Source organism: Rissa tridactyla, chromosome 15, assembly GCF_028500815.1.
Source record: "Rissa tridactyla isolate bRisTri1 chromosome 15, bRisTri1.patW.cur.20221130, whole genome shotgun sequence".
Lineage (NCBI taxonomy): Eukaryota > Metazoa > Chordata > Aves > Charadriiformes > Laridae > Rissa > Rissa tridactyla.
Window position 1 is genome coordinate 12,543,758 of NC_071480.1, and position 12,813 is coordinate 12,556,570.

At 60.7% G+C, this 12,813-nt stretch overlaps 1 protein-coding gene across 3 annotated transcripts in view; it reads right to left on the bottom strand.

Moving 5' to 3' along the window:
- Positions 1-573: 573 nt before the first annotated feature.
- Positions 574-12,813, bottom strand: part of RPL38 (ribosomal protein L38) — a 50,111-nt gene continuing 37,871 nt past the window's right edge. For 2 of the 3 annotated variants that reach the window (XM_054221891.1, XM_054221893.1), the window contains exons 2-5: positions 3,036-3,068; positions 2,379-2,439; positions 981-1,103; positions 574-655 (exon numbers count right to left, since the gene is read on the bottom strand). In XM_054221891.1, coding sequence (XP_054077866.1) covers positions 630-655; positions 981-1,103; positions 2,379-2,439; positions 3,036-3,038 — 213 coding nt within the window. In that variant the 5' untranslated portion in view covers positions 3,039-3,068 and the 3' untranslated portion in view covers positions 574-629. Of the gene's footprint in view, positions 656-980; positions 1,104-2,378; positions 2,440-3,035; positions 3,069-3,284; positions 3,369-12,813 lie in introns of those variants that run through there. The other variant, XM_054221890.1, reaches the window with a different exon arrangement.

Here is a 12,813-nt window from a genome sequence, read left to right on the forward strand (position 1 = left end):
GCCTGTGCCAGGTCACACGCCATAGGGACAGGTCCCAGCCACAGGTGACACACCAGTGGCCATGTGTGATGGATGGGGCCATTGCAGATCCTGCTCCAGGTGCCCCAGGACCCGGCTGTCACCCCACCACAGCTTCCCGTGGGCAAGGGGGCAACTCTGATGACGCTCCAGTTTACCCGGTGACCACAAACTGTCCCCCTGCCAGGCAGGTGTGCTCCCGACAGAGCCCACGGAGGGGACAGCCGTGACAGTGACGCCCTCCGGTGCCAAGGACCATCAGGGCTGCGCTGCGGCCCCTCAGGCAAGTCCCCCCCTGCCTGCTGTGGGCAACACTTCATCCCAGTGCACACCAGTCCCACCTGGGCAACCCGCTCCGGTCCTCTGCCCACCCAGGAGCAGACCTTGTTCCCCGCGAGCCCACCGCTAGCACCACCCCCCATGGAAGGGGACCTTCCTGCCCCCCACCCCGAGGAAGGGGATCACCAGCCACTCTGCTGCAGCACAGACTGAATATGGCTCCTGAACCCCCAGAACACCCACGGTTTCAGCGTGGTGGACAAACGTGACATCAGAAACACTTCAGGTTTTTATTTATGTAACAAACATGGAGAAACCTACACATGAACGGCTCATTTCAGCTCCTTCACGGCCAAACCTGGGGAGGAGAAAGAGACGATTTAAGGATCAGAAACACTCTGCTCACTGTCCTGCCCACCCGCCCGGGGACGCATCTCAGCATCATCAGATCATCTAAAGGTCCCTTCCAACCCAAACCGTTCCATTATTTCCTCCAGCATCAGTTCTAGGCACAGGGACAGCAAAACCAAGTGGCCTCAACAGGTCAGTGACCCAGAACAGGGGAACATGTGCTGGGACAGGACTCGTGTCCCACTGGGACAGCAGTAGCTCCGCAGGAGCCACCTCTGTCCAGCCTGCTGCCCCCCATCCCACGATGTTTCCCTCTGGATGCCAAGGGATACCTGGGGGCAGGGACTGCTTCAGCTTCTCAGCCTTCTCCTTGTCCGTGATGACCAGGGTGTACAGGTACCGGCTGCAGCGCACCTTGAATTTCACATTATCCTTGTTCTTCTTGATCTTGACCGCTGCGGGACGAAGGAAGAGGTCAGCAGGACGGCGGTGACCCCACACCGGCTCCTCCCCTCGCACCCAAGCCGGGAGGACCATCACAGCCCTGCCTCGCTCACCAGCGCCAAACAAAATCCAAAATAAATATTTTTTTCCTACATTGTTGTCATCAAAAGCTGCTGCACCAGTGAGGGGATTCAGCCCGTCTCACAGAGACGCCGCGCAGATTTCTCAAGGCCAACAGCTTTATTTTGAGGTCGTTTTGCTTCGCAGCGGCGGTTTACGACAAGCACTGTGAAAAATTTATCGCGTCGCAAATTTTCAATGGAGCGTGACGGCTCACACTGGGCTTGTTATTTACCCGTGTCGTCTTCTGCAACCGAATCGCTGCACTGGAGCCCATAACGCAGCTCCTGCGCTCTGCGGCCAGCGCTTCCCATCTCCTTTATACTCCCTTAAGGCCATTTTGTCTCAGCAGCTCACTCAGGGCCGCGGCCAGTTCCTCTCCCCCCCCGGCCCAGAGCCCCTGCAGCTCAGTGTTATGAGAGCTGCTGCGAAACGCAGAACGAGTCGAAAGGCACGGAGAGGCTTTGTGAGGGGCTGTCATCAGCTACAACAGCGTTTCGGTGTTGAACTATCCCTTCTCGCCCACACTGCTAAGTTATAAAAACATCTCCAGAATGGAAATGCCTCTTCCCCGTGACAGCTAGAGCCAAACAAGCAAGAGAAGAGGGAAAACTCTTCATGCGTTGTTAAATACGGAGACAAGGCATTTCTGGTGTTTCAATTATAACGGTCTTTGTATTTGCAACAAAAGAAAACGTGAGTCTGAGTATGATTCACTTGTCATTTTGACACAACTCCCTAATGTCTGACACCTTGTAGCTTTTCGAAGACTACAGCAAGTCAGAGACAAGGTGATATTTGCAAATACTTTCCAGTCAGCTGCAGCTGGGGCTTGGCCAAAACACCCCGGGGTGAGCAGCCGCGGAGGAAGAATGGCTGAGGAAGAGTGGCTGAGGGGGTGCGAGAACAGCAGCCCCTGGAGGAGCTCAGTCCTGGACCCGAGACCCCGACAGCAACCTCAGACAACACCAAGCAAAAGTTGCTTCAAACGTCACCAATGCTGTGCCCAGAAAAACCCTCAGCTCTGTGTCTTGGCTTCCAAGCCAAGGAGCTCCTCATGCTCCCTGGGGACACGCAGCCCCGCAGCCCTGCTCTGGTGGGGAAGAAGAGCTCCTGCACCGGAGCATTCCGCCTCACTCCTCCCCAAAGACACACGCAGCACTCACACTTCGCGTCCTTCCTCCTGGCTGTCAGCAAAAAGTCTTTAATCTCCTCAATCTTGCGAGGCTGAAAAGCAAAACAGAGACTCACCATATGGAGAATCACAGAATAGTCTAGGTTGGAAGGGACCTTAAAGATCACCCAGTGCCCTGGGCAGGGACACCTCCCACCAGCCCAGGTTGCTCCAAGCCCTGTCCAACCTGGCCTTGAACCCCTCCAGGGATGGGGCAGCCACAGCTTCTCTGGGCAACCTGGGCCAGGGGCTCACCACCCTCACAGCCAAAAATTTCCTCCTGAGATCTCATCTCAATCTCCCCTCGTTCAGCTTCAGAACAGCCAAGAGCTCACTCCCCAACTCACACACTGGTCTCCGTGAGCATCCCCAGACAAACCCCCCGCCCCACAGCAGCCGCCCCAGGGCGCCTCTCCTCCCCGCAGCCAGGTCAGCGACAGCCTCCCCTTCGACGGCAGCACCGCCCCCTACCATGAGCCAACGCGGGGGTGGCCACAGTGACCCCCGGCACCGCAAGGCGCTGACAGCGGCCCCCCCCCTCACCCTGCCCAGGGCCACGGACCCCCTCTGCTCCCTCACCTCCCCCTCAGCCCCCCGGGGCGAAAGGATGGACAACCGTCTCCTTCCCCGCCACCCTCCTCCTCCTCACCATGGTTCCGGCACGGCCTCAGAGCGCTCCAACCTGCGGCAGAAACAACCCAAGATGGCGTCAGCCCAGTCCCACCGCCCAACAACGGCCGCCCAACATCACCTTCCCCCGCCCCGCGCCCATCCGCCCGCCATCAGGTTGCCCCGACTCCCCTCTGCTCCCCCGGCCCGTTCCCAGGGCCGCCCATCCCCGTCCGGCCGCGGATGGCGGCGGATTCCACCCCCCGCTCCGCCACCATCCCGTACTCACAACAGCTGCCTCTGCCTCTGCCCAGAAAGCGGAAGTGATGGGCCACTTCCGCATCCGGGCCTTAACCCCGCCCTCCCCACCCGCAGCGCCGCTACGGCTCGGGCGGAGGGACAAAAAGGAGCGGGGCCGCCAGCGCGATGGCGGGCGCGGTTTCTGCGATGAGTTGGCGGGGTCTCAGCCCCCCCCCCACCCGGCGCTGAACGGGTTAACGGAGGGTACGCCGGGAGAACCGGACACTCCCGGCCTCCCCGATCCCTCGCGCTTCTCCTGGGCACCGCACGGCCGCTTGGGCGGGCTGTTTGCAGCCTCCCAACCTCCCCCCCGAGAGATGCTGGGGCCCGACGGCGCCGGTAGGGCTGTAATGGAGTAGCTTTGCCACAAGAGGGAGCTTCAGCCACGCTTAAAAACCCCAAACCGCCCTAAACCCCTTCAAGAATCCTTGAGGGCGGATGGAGAGGGCGAGGGACCCCATCCTGTCCTTGTCCCTGCGCTTCCTCGGTCCCCCTCACCCCGTCCCCGTCCTGCTTGAGCCCCGTGCAGGGCAGGAACGGCGTTTCGGGGTGCTGGGGTGCTCCTCAGCGGCACTGCGTTGTGGGTGGTTTGGTGATCGGATGGGGACAGCGGGGTCATCGAGTGCAGTGGGGCCACTGGGGACAGTGGGGCAGGGGGCTACGCACCCTCCCCTTGGCCGCAGTTTCCAGCTCTGCCCTAAAATTTCATGCTGGAGGTGCTTTTGGGGGGGGTCACCCACCCTGCGCCGGCTCCGGGGACGTGACACCACGTGCCCCGTGCCGGCTGTGAGTGCTGGAGCCCCTCGGTCCGTGCCAGGGACCCCCCATCCATGCGGAGACCCCTCGGTTGGGCGATCATCCAGAGTGGGGGTGCTCAAGGGCAGTGGGGCGGCTTGTCTGGGTCCAGCGTTCCCGGGGTGGGAAAAGGGAATTGATGGAGCCGGTGGCTCCCATGTGGCTGCTGTGGCACCAAGCACCCTGCCCTGGCACCCTGACTCGGTGCCGGCACCGCCTGACGGATGGCTCAAATTAAAAGGGAATAAACCGTCGGGGGAGACAAACGCCTGACGTGGCTGCGTGGACGGAAGCGAGAATTGGGGGATATTCAAGCCCGTAACTCACAGGGTCCCGTCCCCCCAAGGAGGGTCCCCGCCATGGCCGGGGGTGTCCCCAGGGGTCCCTGGCACGGCCGAGGGCTGCGGGTGCCGGGAGAGGCTTCGCAGCCCTGGCACCATCCCTCCCGCCGGGCGGGTGCAGAAGGAATTTTTCCGTGGGGAGGGAGCCGGTGGGAGCCTTTCCCAGGACTGTGCCCCCATGCCTCGGGGTGAACCCCCGTGGGCGCCCGCTCCGGGGTGGCCCAAGCTGGCGCTGGGTGCCAAAGCTGCCGTAGATTAATTACCTGCCGGTTACTGATCTTGCAGCCACGGTGGTTTTGGAAATGGATAATTAATTACCTTCTGCTTCTAATTACTGCTGGCGGGGGGATGGTATTGGCAGCGCCCGTGTGCCCGCGAGGGGACCGGAGGGTCGTGGGGCCGTGTCTCGTGTCGGCAGCGTGGATGTGACCCAGCTTGTCCCAGAGACCCAAAATCCCGGGGATGCTCCCCTGAGTGACGGAATGAAGTTACAAGGAAGAAGAAGAAGGAGGAGGAAGAGGGACGGGGGTAGGTGACACTGGGGAAGGGACGGCCCTCCCCAGGTCCTGCACCCGGGCTCGCCCCTCTCTGTCCCCGCTGCTCCCGGCCGAAGGGGTGCTTGGGGTGTCCCGCTGCCACGGGAGCGGGGAGGTTGCAGGGATGCTGCTCCTCGACTCTTGGCAGTGGCCCCGCCGTGGCTCCTGTGTGCCCACCCGTGCCCATCCTCCTGTCCCCATCCTCCTGTCCCCATTACCCTGTGTCCATCCTCTTGTTCTCATCACCCTGTCCCCATCACCCTGTCCCCATCACCATGTGCCCATCCTCCTGTCCCTGTCACTCTGTGTCCACCCCCTTGTCCCCACCACCCTGTCCCCATCCTCCTGTCCCCATCCCCCTGTGCACATTCTCCCGTCCCCAGCACCCTGTGTCCAGCCCCCTGTCCCCATCCTCCTGTCCCCATCACCCCGTCCCCATCCTCCTGTCCCCATCACCCTGTCCCCGCCACCCTGTCACCATCCCCCTGTCCCCATCAACTTCTGCCCATTCCCCTGTCCCCATCCTCCTGTCCCCATCACCCTGTCCCCGCCACCCTGTCCCCATCACCCTGCATCCCACAGCCCTCCCACCCAGCACCAGTCCCACCAGTTGCTCCCAGTATCACACTCCAACCGGTTACTGGGACGAAGCCCACAGCCACGGGGGGAGCTGCGGGGGTGCCGCCGAGGGGAGGTTTGTTGGGTGGGACGATTCCCCTCCCCGCCTCCCCCCCCCCGCCCCCTCCCCCCGCCACCAAAGGAGTTTTTTAATTGTTTGATTTACTTATCTCATCCCTGATGGGCTGATCTACTCTGCTGCCTTTTAATTGCTTCAAAAGTTGAGCAGTTTTTCATGTTTTAAGGAGTGCTGAATTGTATAATTAAAACACTAACAGTGTAAATCAACAGTGCAGAAGAAAGACAGCAGAGAATTAAGCGAGCTTCTTGGCATAATAATAAAACCAAACCGGCATGAAAAGTGCCCGTTACGGCACCGGCGCTGAATGCTAATGCTCGGCCGAGGGGAGCGAGGCACTGTCCCGCCCCGGCACCCCCGCCACCACCGCCTCCAAAATCACCTGGTTTTGGCCCAAAATGCCGCGTGGCCTCGCCAAGGCAGGCCGAGATGGGGGGCATGTGGGTCAGGCGGTGGCCGTGTCCCCCCACCCCGGTCCCACATCCCCCCCGCGCCCCCCCTGCCACCCGCCGGCAGCGTCGCTCCCCGCTCCTGCCTGGGAATGGGTTCACTTTTACTTTATTAATATTATTTAAAAGCCGAGTGGGTGTATAAATCAACAAAAATAATTCATGAGAGTCATTAGCTCCTCAAAGACGGGATCTTTTTACGACTGGCTTTAAATTAAAAAAAGAGAAAAAAAAAAAAAAAGCAACCCAAACCGCACCACATTCTGAAACTGCGGCTTTTAAAACACATCAAATACATTTCCTCCCTGCCTGCCACCGGCCCGGCTCCTCTGCCTAATGAAATTCAATTAGCATCTTTAATTCACCCGCTGGCGACCAGTTTTATATTAAAAAATCTTTCTGGTTCTGCTTGGGAAGCGCCGCGTCGGGAGCGCGGTGGTGTTTAACCCCCCCTCTGCCCCCAGCTCGGGGGCACAGTGCACCCCCCTGGTGTGGGGTTTGGTGAACAGCTTGATGAGGAGCCTTCCTCCTCATCATCATCCTCCTCCTCATCTTTCTCCTCATCCTCCTCATCTTTCTCCTCATCCTCCTCCTTATCCTCATCCTCCTCATCCTCGTCCTTGTCCTCATCCTACTCATTCTCATCCTCATCCTCCTTCTCCTCATCCTTATCCTCCTCCTCCTCCTTATCTTCCTCCTCATCCTCATTCTCCTCCTCTGCCAGCAGCTCCGGGAGGCTCCGCTGATGTGGGTGTCGATGGAGCCACATGGAGAAACCCCGGGATGCCGGATCTGGCCCCTGGCACCTTGGGGTATCCACGGGTGCCACCCGCCGAGCCCGGCAGGGTGACATCCCCTTGGGGACATGGGGGACCCGTCCGCCGCGGGTGGCAGTCCCCTGCCAGTGCGCACAGGAGTTTATTTGCAGGAGCGCTGGCAGCCGGCGAGACGCGTGTGTCACCCGGTGATTAGATGGTATCGCCTTATCGGCGGCGGCAGCAGCTCCGGGGGCTGCGGGGAGGGGGGGGCCACAACAAGGCAGGGGGAAAAAAAAAAAAGAAAAAAAAAAAAAGAAGAAAAAGGCAATGTGATTTTTTTCTCTCTCCTCTTCTCAAAGTTAAACGGCTGCCACCGATAACCTGCCGCGGGCTGTGGCCCCTGCCGCCGCTCGCCGTGCCCTCGGGGACCTTCGGCCGGCGGTGGCACCGCGTCCTGCTCCCTCCCTGTGAGCCGCAGCTTGCTCCGTGCGCTCGGCCGAGCGAGCCAGAGGGTCCGGGTGCGGAAGGGTGCTCCGTCCAAGCCGTGTTTACACGCGCAAGGGCAGCCGTATTTTTATTAGGCATAATTACACTGTCCTTAACGGAGTTGCAAGCCGTTTTTCCTGGCGCAGGGAGAGAGCGGCGGTGCGGGAAGGGGAACCACAGCTCATTGCGTGTCAGGGCGAGCTCTGAGCCATCAGAACGGTCCTGACCGCGGCCCTGGCGTGTCCCACTCTGCACCCTGGGCTCCAGTGCATCCTGCTGGACGCCGAGCTTCTCCGCTCCTCCCCATCCCCGGCACACCGCGGTGACCGTGCAGCCCACCCAGAGTGAGGGTGGTTTCCTTCTCCTCTTGCTCTTCCCAGGGACACGACCGTCCCCTCCCCGCAGACACCATGCAAGATGCTCAGATGTTTGCTCCCGTCTTCCTGCAGCAGCGCTGTCGGTGTCCCCCCCGCCCCGGAGGACACCCGGGAGAGCCAGCCCGGGACGGCCAGCAGGGAAACCCCACTGTTCCGGGGTCCCACGGCGGGGTAGAGCCTGGGAGGCATGGCTTGTGCCCGGGAGGCGATGCTCTGGCTGCACGCAGGAGATGTGTCCACGGAGGTGCGTGGTCCCACCTCGGGCACCCTGCGGAGCTGCCTGCGGGACCCCCCTGCGCGGCTGCACCCCAGGGCTGCCGAGCCCAGGGCAAGGCAAGGCGTGCAAGGCTGAGGTGAGGGTGGCTGAGACGTGCAAGCTCGAGACGTGCATGGCTGGGATGTGCATGGCTGGGACGTGCATGGCTGAGGCTTGCAAGCTTGACACATGCAAGATGGAGACGTGCATGGCTGAGATGTGCAAGGCTGAGATGAGTGTGGCTGAGGCGTGTAAGCTCGAGACGTGCTTGGCTGGGACGCACATGGCTGGGACACGCATATCTGACATGTGCATGGCGGAGGCGTGCAAGCTTGAGAACATGCAAGATGGAGCCATGCATGGCTGAGATGTGCAAGCTTGAGATCACAGAATCATAGAATCGTAGAATCATTCAGGTTGGAAAAGACCCTTGGGATCATCGAGTCCAACCATCAACCCCACTCTACAGAGTTCTCCCCTCCACCGTATCCCCCAACACCACATCGAAACGACTCTTAAACACATTCAGGGATGGTGACCCCACCACCTCCCTGGGCAGCCTATTCCAGCGTCTGACCACGCTTTCTGTGAAGAATTTTTTCCTAATGTCCAGGCTAAACCTACCCTGCTGCAGCCTGAAGCCATTCCCTCTTGTTCTATCGCTAATTACCTGTGAGAAGAGACCAGCCCCAACCTCTCTACAGTGTCCTTTCGAGTAGTTGTAGAGAGCGATGACCCTCCCTCAGCCTCCTCTTCCTCAAACTAAACAGTCCCAGCTCCTTCAGTTGCTCCTCGTAAGGGCCTTCACCAGCTTCGTTGCCCTCCTCTGCGCTTGCTCCAGCACCTCGATATCTCTCTTGTATTGAGGTGCCCCAAACTGGACACAAGTCTCAAGGTGTGGCCTCACCAGTGCTGAGTTAGAGGGGGACAATCCCCTCCCTGCTTCTGCTGGCCACATGTGTGTGCATGGCTGAAACCTGCGCAGCTGAGGAGTGCATGGCTGGGATGTGCATGGCTGGGATGTGCAAGCTCGAGACGTGCAAGCTTGAGACATGCACGCCTGAGACGCACGAGGCCGAGATGAGTGAGGCTGCGACAGGCGAGCTTGAGACATGCATGGCTGGGATGTGCACGGCTGGGATGTCCGTAGCTGAGACGTGCATGGCTGAGACGTCATGGCTGAGACATGCATGGCTGGGATGTGCACAGCTGAGAAGTGCATGCCTGGGATGTGCATGGCTGGATGTGCAAGCTCGAGACATGCGTGGCTGAGACATGCATGGCTGGGATGTGCACGGCTGGGATGTGCACGGCTGGGATGTGCACGGCTGGGATGTCCGTAGCTGGGATGTGCGTGGCTGGGATGTGCATGGCTGAGACATGCATGGCTGGGATGTGCATGGCTGGGATGTGCATGGCTGGGATGTGCGTGGCTGGGATGTGCACGGCTGAGACGTGCATGGCTGGGATGTGCACGGCTGGGATGTGCACGGCTGAGACGTGCATGGCTGGGATGTGCACGGCTGGGATGTGCGTGGCTGGGATGTGCGTGGCTGGGATGTGCACAGCTGAGACATGCATGGCTGGGATGTGCATGGCTGGGATGTGCACGGCTGAGACGTGCATGGCTGGGATGTGCATGGCTGGGATGTGCACGGCTGAGACGTGCAAGCTCCAGATGCACACGGCAGAGATGAATGCGGCTGAGATGAGCGTGGCTGGGACGTGCGAGACGGAGCCATGCCTGCCGCTCGAGTGCTGCATGCCCCAGTGGTGCAGGCTGAGACTCGCCTGCCTGAGCCGTGTGGCCGACACGCGTGCTCCAGACGTGCGCACCGAGCGGCATGTCCCCGAGCGGCATGTCCCTGAGCCGGAGGCTCCCGGCGCTAGCCCCAGCATGGAGACACCGCAGCAGCGCAGGCGTCCGCCATCCAGCCCTTGTTTTGTTCTCCGGAATCTCGGGTCCTTCTTTTCCGTGCAAACGCGTGTTGTGGGGGAAGGCGCCGTGTGGCGGAGGTGGGGAGCTGGCAGAGTTAATAGGAGACAGGAAAGGACACGTTCGCCAGGAGATTCCCCTATTCAGGGAACAAACCGCAGCAGAAATTGATTTTTTCCCCCTGTTTACTTGAGTTTCTCCCCCCTGGTGCAGAGAAGAAAGGCCTTGCATCACGATTACCTGCTCCGGAGCGCGAGTGCAATTTGCTGGATGCGTTTATTATTAACAGGGACAGAAAACTCTTTCCAATCACTTGGCATTTTCTTTCTTTTTTTTTCCCTTTTTCCCCCTCTTCGCTCTCATTCTTTCTTCCTTTCTGAGTTTTTAAAGCGCAGGCCCCTGGCAGCGCGCTGCCGAGAGCCGATCAATTCACTCCTAATGGCAGCTCCCATGCCCTCGCATTCATCAGCCAGGCTCTTAAAGAGCATCCCAGGCTTCATGGACGACTTGGGGGGGGGGAAAGAAAAAAAAGCCCATTTGGAGGAGAGATCATATTTTCTCTGTCTCTTCCCCTTTTGTTCTTTATTTGTGGAGGACAAAGGCAGGCGCAGGCTCGAGGTGGGGAACAGGCAGTGGAGGCAGATGAATTCCAAAGAAACAAAAGAGCCTGTTTTCATGGAAATGCCCTGAAAAAGGGGGAGCAAATTTAGGAGGGGGGGGAACACAGAGCCAGGGAAAAAGCCAGGGAGGTGTCGTGTTCAGCGGCGGCATCTTGGTGTGGCTGGAGCAGGAAAAAGGAGAATAAACGCGGCTGGAAGTTTTCCCGCAGGCATCGGGAGCCGTTTGAAGCTCTTGAATATATATATTTTTTTTAATTAGGGCTGGGCTGGGCTGGATCCTGCCCGGGCGGAGCAGCCGCACGGGAGCTGAGATCAGCATCTGGCCCTGGAGCGGCTCCTGCGCTGCCGCTGGCGGCTGTTTCGGGGGTTCGGGAGAGGTTGGAGACGGGGGGGTTTAATGGATCGTGGCGTTGCAGCGGAAAAGCCATTTAATACCTGGATCCCCCGTCGCTGGCCGCGCTCAGCGTCCCTCCGCGGGGAGCAGGGCAGCAAAACCAAGGGGACATAAAAAAGCCAAGCGATGCCAAGCAGACGGTGCTGGGGGTCCTCTCTCACCAGCGCTGTGTCTGGCCACCCATGTCATGAGTTGTTCCAGTCTCAGTGGGGCTGTGGGAGCACAGGGCCATACGAAGCTGAGCCTCAGGGCCCGGGGGTCTCTGGGATGAGCTCCCTTGCCGGGGATGGGCTGGGGGGTGAGGATGCTTCTCCACCTGGGGTGAGCATCGGCTGGGGTGGTGACGCAGGGAGCGGTCCCCGTGCAAGCCCACAGGAAGGTGACATGATGAGGGGGGTGACGCTGGGGTGAGGGACCGACTCTCCTGCCTTTAAATAATATTAACAAAGTAAAAGTGGATCTGTTCCCAGGAAAATGGCCACTTAGGCAGGGCGAGATAGTGGCGGGGAGGGAGATGGTGTCCCCCCTTTCCCGTCTCGTGCTCCTGGAGTTCAGGCGTTTTCCATGCAGATGAATGGCCTGAGCCCGGGTGACTGCGAGCGCGGTGGCTCGGCTGTGCCATTGGACCCCCTGCCTCCGGCAGTGGCCACGTCCAGCCGAAACCATCCGAGCATCCCACCCGTCAGCAAAGGGCTGCTCCCCTCCTTCCTCCTCGCTCGCCAGTGCCCGTGTGAGCACTGGGAGAAGCTGATGGTGCCGGTGTTATTCCTGCTGCCGGGGTGCGGGTGTGATGGCACCATGTGCCATTTATCCAGCGGAACGGGCACCGACGTGCTCCGTGGCATGGCACGGCACAGCGTGGGCTCGTGGCCCGGGATGCTGGCGTGGGCGGAACGAGGGGCTCTGCAGAGGAGCAGCCGCTGCCGCTCCAAAGGGGCTTTTCTGCAGCTCAGGGGAGACGTGCGCAGAACGGGGAGAGAACTCCATCTTAATTGCATTTCATTACAGCGCGCTCCACTTGCTCACCCACCCCGGAGCCAGCCTTACCCCCCCGGGGACCCTCTCGCCGCCTGGCTCCGGGGTCCCCCCTCTGAAGTCGGAGAGATAAAAAGGAGCCGAGTCCCAGCGCTCCCCCAGGCACCGGCTCCATTGTGCCAGCGGCTGGGAACCGCGCAGGGTGTGCAGCGGGGTTTGGGGTGGTGGGTGACCCCCCTGCCCGGGGCAGGACATGCCCGACTCCCTGGGGACCCTCTGGCTGCTGGGGAGCCCGGCCGTGGACCATGGTGCCTCATCCTGCCCGGTCCCCGTGGGTCCTGGTGCCTCGTCCTTGTCAGGGGGAGCTGAGGGTGATGCCCCGATGCTCCCCCAGCTTGTCCCTCTCCACCTGCAAAGGGGATTTGCCCCGGTTAGAGGCACAGGGCAGCGTGCGAGGTGCTGAGTCGTGTCCCCCAAAGTCCCCTCTACCTCCCTTGGTGGGGAGTGGCGGTTGGTGACCCAGCGGTGCAAATACCAGCCCCGCGCATCCAGGGGCTGACAGCGGCGCGGGCAGGACAACCACCCCATGGGTGCTGCAAGCAGGGAGGGTCCAGCGGGTGGGCAGCCCCAAAGGTCCCGAGCTGGGACCCCAGAGGGTGCCGGCGGCCGCGGGACACAGACTGAGCAGGCAGGTGGCACTGAGGGGTGGCACCGGCGGTGGCACCATGGGGATGAGGGCAGAGCAGCTGCGGTGCCCGCCTGGCTCCCCGCCACCCCGCGCAGCTCCAGCCGAATTTGGTGTCATCCTGCAGAGGAAGATTATGGTAATTTTCCTCCCCCCTTATGCATAATTTTCCGACTGGGCTGCAGCAAAGGCTGTGCGGAGAGGCTGGGTGAT